The 6,059-nt window shown below is 42.5% G+C and overlaps 1 protein-coding gene across 5 annotated transcripts in view; it reads right to left on the reverse strand.

The window, feature by feature from the left end:
- The window catches only part of kcnq3 (potassium voltage-gated channel, KQT-like subfamily, member 3), a 46,646-nt gene extending 42,003 nt beyond the window's left edge, over positions 1-4,643 (reverse strand). Inside the window, exons 1-2 of one of the 5 annotated variants that reach the window (XM_035527729.2) lie at positions 4,483-4,637; positions 3,638-4,088 (exon numbers count right to left, since the gene is read on the reverse strand). In XM_035527729.2, coding sequence (XP_035383622.1) covers positions 3,638-3,942 — 305 coding nt within the window. In that variant the 5' untranslated portion in view covers positions 3,943-4,088; positions 4,483-4,637. Of the gene's footprint in view, positions 1-3,637; positions 4,400-4,424 lie in introns of those variants that run through there. The other 4 variants (XM_035527728.2, XM_081723614.1, XM_081723615.1 and 1 more) reach the window with 4 other exon arrangements.
- Between the last annotated feature and the right edge of the window lie 1,416 nt (positions 4,644-6,059).

The raw sequence follows: 6,059 nt of genomic DNA on the forward strand, positions 1-6,059 counted from the left end.
TTCTGATTAACTCTATCTTTGTTAACCTGATTCGCTCTCTCACGTTGTGATGACCTAATGGAGTTTTATGTAATTTTATGTCTGTGTGGGTTTCCTCCATGGTCTCCAGTAACCTGGAGTTAGGGGGAATTGGTTACCCTAAAATTGTCCTAGTGTGAATGACTGTATACTCAGTGATGGATGGCTAACTGTCTTGGGTGTTAATTTTCCTGTGATTGGTGCTATGGTTTCTGGTGTGCTGTGTGTGATTGTGAGTGTAACTAATAATAAAGGTAAGCAGTGAATGAAATAACAAATATAATTAAAAAACATACAAAATAGATGGAATGAGAATTTTCAGATGGCCCCTAAGCTCTCCAATAAAACTGTTTGTTCATTCCCATCCACAGCTTCTCCCATGGTCATGCTCAGAATTTTCCAACTACTTGTCCAAAGCATAATTTTTATTTATCACTAATGGTTTGTAATATTTTCTTTCCTACTATTATATGTTGCTCAATATACAGCTATAATTTGCTAACTTGACTATAATTTACTAATTGCACAAAGATCATCATCTCATACAATTCAATATGTCTACATTTGATGTAAATTACATAACTGCGCAGGTATGGCTCAACCCTGATGATTGGTTATTCAAGCAGCATTCTATCAACCCTATTTCCCGGCCAATCAAGTTAGATAGGAGTGGTCCAACTATTCTCTGTTCTATTCCAGATTAAATTTATTCTGAGCCCCAGTGTGACTGAACTCTTGATTATATTTTGTGGGGCTGTTCTTGCTCACTTCAGACCGTGCATTTCACTTCAGACCACGCAATTTGCTTCAGACCGTGCAATTAAACAAGACAAGCTTTTGCACTGCATCGACACTACAACAGAACCAACCATTTCTACTGTTATGGAATCTCCACCCTAACAGATCTCTAGTCCTGACTTGTTTCTTTGCGTTCTAATGCTGGCCTAGCACTGCTCACTCATTACCACCTCTCCCTGTTCTCATTTTGTGAACACAAACACACACACACACACCCTCCCACGATTCCATCAGTATGGGGTGAAGTCTTGGCATTTTAAGATAGCACAAATTAGCTATAACACTATCTGGCTAGTTAGCTCCTGGCTTTGCCCACAACTTAGTCCTCCTGAGGCAGCTGTTGGAAAGCTCGTGATGAGGCCCTGTCCCAGAGTTGTTTTGCAGCAACTTAGCCCCACCCCCTCTCATTGTTCTACCATTCCTACCCATGGCCCAGTCTCCACAAGTTTCCTCTGCCCCCTTTCTTTTCTTCACCTTTGGGAGCTGTCCACTTTCAGAGCTCTGCCTCAGGAGACTCTCTTCCTGCTCTGACTCTGCCCCAGTGTCATTCTCATTATTGCCTGCCCCTGTTTTCACTGCATCAAGTCCTTAACACACGAGTGCACGCTCTCTAGTTTGCACCCAGTGTGGGGCCAACTCTTGCCAGTTTATGCTAGCATTACCAAGCTTCCTTCCTAGTTTGAATGCTTTTCTGCATTTTGATTATTTTCCATATGTGTTGATTCTACATTGGTATATGTTGACAAATGTTTTAATTCCGTGTACACATGAGATATTAAACTCCTGACTTCTAATCAAAGTTAAGGTTCTGGGTTTTATAATCACAGGTAGGTGAGTAAATAGTTAAAGTAACTTATTGGATACTTTGTCATCTTACCTGACTACTAGGTACAGGAAAGAAGATCCATAACACTTGGACTTTGATGGCAGTGATTGGTATACCTATGTTGTACTTAAGTTAACTACAGTTCATTGCAAAATTCAAGATCAGATTTGAATTCAAGGTATGGAGTTGAAAACCTCTGCTATAGGCCTCCAAAAATGTTGTTAGAGCCAGATGATAGTCTCTGTTGGCTGAAGTTATTATTTACAGTGCAAATTATCCCAGTAATACAATAATGTGTTCTCCCACCCTCTGACTGCTCTCTAAAGTACTCTAGCACATGGTATCTCCACTCAGTAGTAATGAACATCCAATATACACCCAATTCCCAATTCTATATTAGCATTCCAGCAACAGCAGTAATGCTGTTAGAATACCCAATACCTCATAGTCACTCTTCAAGCAAGCACAAAAAGACAAAAAGAGAGAGAAACAGGAAGAGAGAAAGAGAAAGAGAGTGAGCTCAGCATTTCATTATAAATAATTCACATTAATAAGGAGAGAACTAATCTTAGCTAAAACTGGTTAAAAGCCTCATTGCCTCATTGGAGACCACACAGTGATAAATAAACACACACATGAACACACACCACACACACACTGGTTAAAAGCCTCCTGGAAATCCTAGAGACCACACACATGCATACTGATTAAAAGCCGTGGGTATCCTAAGTAGCAAATTCTGAACCAGATCCTCAAGCTTTGAAAAATGTATATAGCAAATGGGGTGTGAGCAGAAAAGGGCATGTGTGTGTGTGCATGTTTGTGAACATGTAGGTAAACATGTGCATATATGTCTAAATAAGGAGCACAGTGAAAGAAGAGAGAATATAGTATAGGATCAGATGCAAGTGTGAAAGCCTGTGCATCTGTGTAAGAGAGAGATGCAGTACTTAAATGTCGTGCTTTTGGCTCAAAGGAAAGTTACCCATCTGTTCTCTGATCCTCCATAATGAAGCTCTTCCAATTAACCAACACAAACATGCGCCTATGCCCCCCAGTGAGAGAGAGAGAATGTGAGTGTTTACTAAAATGAGGGGTCAGTTATATAATTGTTTTTCTATGCTGTTGACACTTTATATCAGATTATCTCCCACTAATTTAGACCCATGGGCATCTCTGCACATTTTATACCTAATTCACATAATGTCTTATACCCCAGTATAGAACAACAGATATGTCAATTAGGTATTACATGTAGGTGTCTTATTTCAGCACAATGGACAGCGCTACTGAAAACCTTTATTTCAGCACTACAGCCAGCTTCATGGAAATCTGCATCATTACAATAGCACCTCTGGCTGCTCTTTTACTCTTTTACATTCAGTCTTTTGTTGGGAATATAAAATGACATTGAGACAGCAGGCTATAATGCTCAGGTTAGATGTGTTTCCCATTTTGGCTTTAAACATTTCTCCCCTCATATTGTGGTAATTGAATCACTTTCCTCTGTTAGTGTAGTCCTTTTCAAACTGCTGCTTTTGTGAAACCATCAGCTGATTTACATAACATGTAGAAATAACTCCCACCTTAGTGCCAGAGATCTACCTTTCTGCAGAAATTAGCTCCAACCTACCCAGATACATTCTGGTCCTGCTCCTGAACATCTACCATCATTTGGTTTAGCTCCAACAACAAACACACCCAGTTCCAAAATTTAGATGAGCCTGAATACATTTGATCAAGGTCTAAGTCAGTAGCCCAACATGGACTGTTATTTAACCAATGAAAGAGAAACTGCTGTAAGGCAGTCTGAACATTTCAGGTTATTAATAAACATAAATGAGCTCGAAGTCAAGCTCATCTAGTGGAAACATATAAAGAATGGAGACCAAGTATGAGTGTGCAAGTATGATAAAGCACTACACCCAGGAAAGAAACTCACCGTCTATGTTCGTGTGTGTGTGTGTGTGTGTGTGGCAATTTGGGAGCGCTTACACAAATCCATGATAGAGCAGCGCCCATCCTCGCGGTCTCTCGAGCGCATCGTAAATAAGATTCTGGATCCGCCGCTTCCGGATATTATTCCTCTTCACGGGGCGCGTGTAGCCCAGAGGCGTCTTAGCCAGCAGTCCGATGTTTTGCGAGCCCCGTTTAAAGTCCGATTGTTTTCCCGAACCCACGAGCAGCAGCGCGCCATCCCGTTCGTGCCCGGCGCACGTCTCCAGCTCCCCGGCCAGTGCGCTTTTCCTTTCGCGCAAGTCCTCAGCGCCGTTAGCGGCATTTCTGGATCTGATCCCCATGTTCACTGCTCTCGAGCATCAGCGCCGCGCGTATAGAAGTATGAAATGAGGCGCATGCCATGATCCGGGCAGGACAGCGCAAGCCCTTTATTGGTGGTGGGTCATTTAAGGATCTTGATCAAGCAAGGAGGAACAAGACGTATCGGCTGTGGACAGAAAACATCCGTCAAGCGTACATACACAAATACGACACGAATCAATATTACTGCTAGCAATGTGAGAGGATTCTGCTGAAACTGGTTTTAAATCTGTCTGTTCGCATCCAGACAGCGAGCCGCCCCCGAGACATAAACGTAACAAAGAAAAAACGGGAACTCTCTCACACCGCCGAGCAACAATTGCGCTGTCTCGACCCGAACACGGAGACAAACAATCCCAGTCTACAGAGTCTATCAGTGTGAAAGAAAACATGTGATCGAAACATAAGCGTGTTCCCTACGACTCATTACCAGCACACAGACGCACCCACACTACAACCGTACCGAGTACAAAACACGACCGCTCCCGCGGAAACATGATTGCATCTTACACTCCTGTTACCTGCGGCTTGTGTTGAAATAGACTGCTTGACGCGCGATGGGGCGGTAATAGGAGGGGGTATCTCGCGCAAAGGAGCGCCCCCAGAGAGAGCGCTTCAGACAGAGGCTCGAGACACGGAACCGACACGTGACAACCTGCTGCCACAGGATCGCAACATAGTCCTATCTGCGCGTGGCTACATTACTATAACCACCAGTACTCGTTTTCTCAGGTTCCTCGGGAAATTTCTGAGTCGCTTGCAGAAGGTGTAAAGGGTAGGCTACCGTTTCTGTGTCACGGAGGTGTGGTTTACTTAAACCACAGCACGAGCTAAAGAATAGCCGAGCATGTATTTAAACAACGAACATCATCAATCAAATACAAATCTGAAACACTCGTCCTCAGCAGTCAGAGTCGATTTACAAAATGCGCTTCTTGCATTCTTCCACTCATTCTCTTCTTTCAATCCCTTAAGGACCCCCTAACTCACTCTCATATCATCCGCATCATCCCATTAGTGCCAGTGAAAGGCTGGTGTGGCTCGTGCCATGACGTCTGGGTCCGCTGTGTAATTAGATGATCGCCCACAACTGTTGCCTAGCATGCTCTGTCATCCTGTCGGTTATTTGGAGAAAGGCCCCTTGAGGGGGTTAGTGGGGTGCGCTTAGTTTTACCTGGAACAAGACGGTCATAAGTCTTCAACAAACGATCATAATTCTTCAGAGCAGATATCAGCAATAATTATATTCGATATTCTGAATTTAGACAGCAAAAATCCCTTTCATAACTAACAACAGTAGTTTAATGTTTCGCTTCCAGTTTAAACTACTGTTTATTATAATTATAGTGCATGGTTGTTTAATTCTCCCTACTTTCTCTTTCCCCCTTTCCTTTCCAGTCAGTCTTTGTACATATCCTTGCCTACACCTGTATGTGTGTACTTTTCTGTGTATTTGTAGTGATCTGCAGGAGACTGCAGAAAGTATGCAGGCCAGCTGCCCTTCTTCCTCCACAGACTGATTGTCTGCAGGAGGGGGTGTGGGTGTTTGTTGGAAGGTAAAGTAGAATATTTCATCAATATTTGATGTGATTTACACACTGTTCCAGTTTTCACATATCAAGGCAGATCGGCATATTCTAGAGCATACACACTAAATAAACTCCTACCAGCATACACATTTACCCTCTTACTGTGACACAACAAGCAGCTTTAATGCACTGGCACTTTATAAAACATAATACATGTATGCTTTTATATGTCTCTGTGTGAGAACGAGAGAATGCACTCCCGTGAATATATCTCACTGCTCTTGAAGGTGGATGTGGTTTTAAAACAAGGGTAACAGAGGTCACCACCAGTCTACACACACACACACACACACACACACACACACACTGCAGTTTTTCTTCACACATAGTCAATAGGTCTTTGCAGTGGAGGATCTCTATATATGTATATATTTACAGTGCTACAGATTGTTTATGTGTCTAAAACTCTCACTCAAAGCAAAAATGGAAGGATTCCCCAATCTCCACTCATGCACTCAATTTGTTGCAATCATGATCTTCTCTCCCATTGTATACATGGTTCCCTTTAT

This window comes from Electrophorus electricus, chromosome 11 (assembly GCF_041902795.1).
Source record: "Electrophorus electricus isolate QZ-2024a chromosome 11, ASM4190279v1, whole genome shotgun sequence".
Lineage (NCBI taxonomy): Eukaryota > Metazoa > Chordata > Actinopteri > Gymnotiformes > Gymnotidae > Electrophorus > Electrophorus electricus.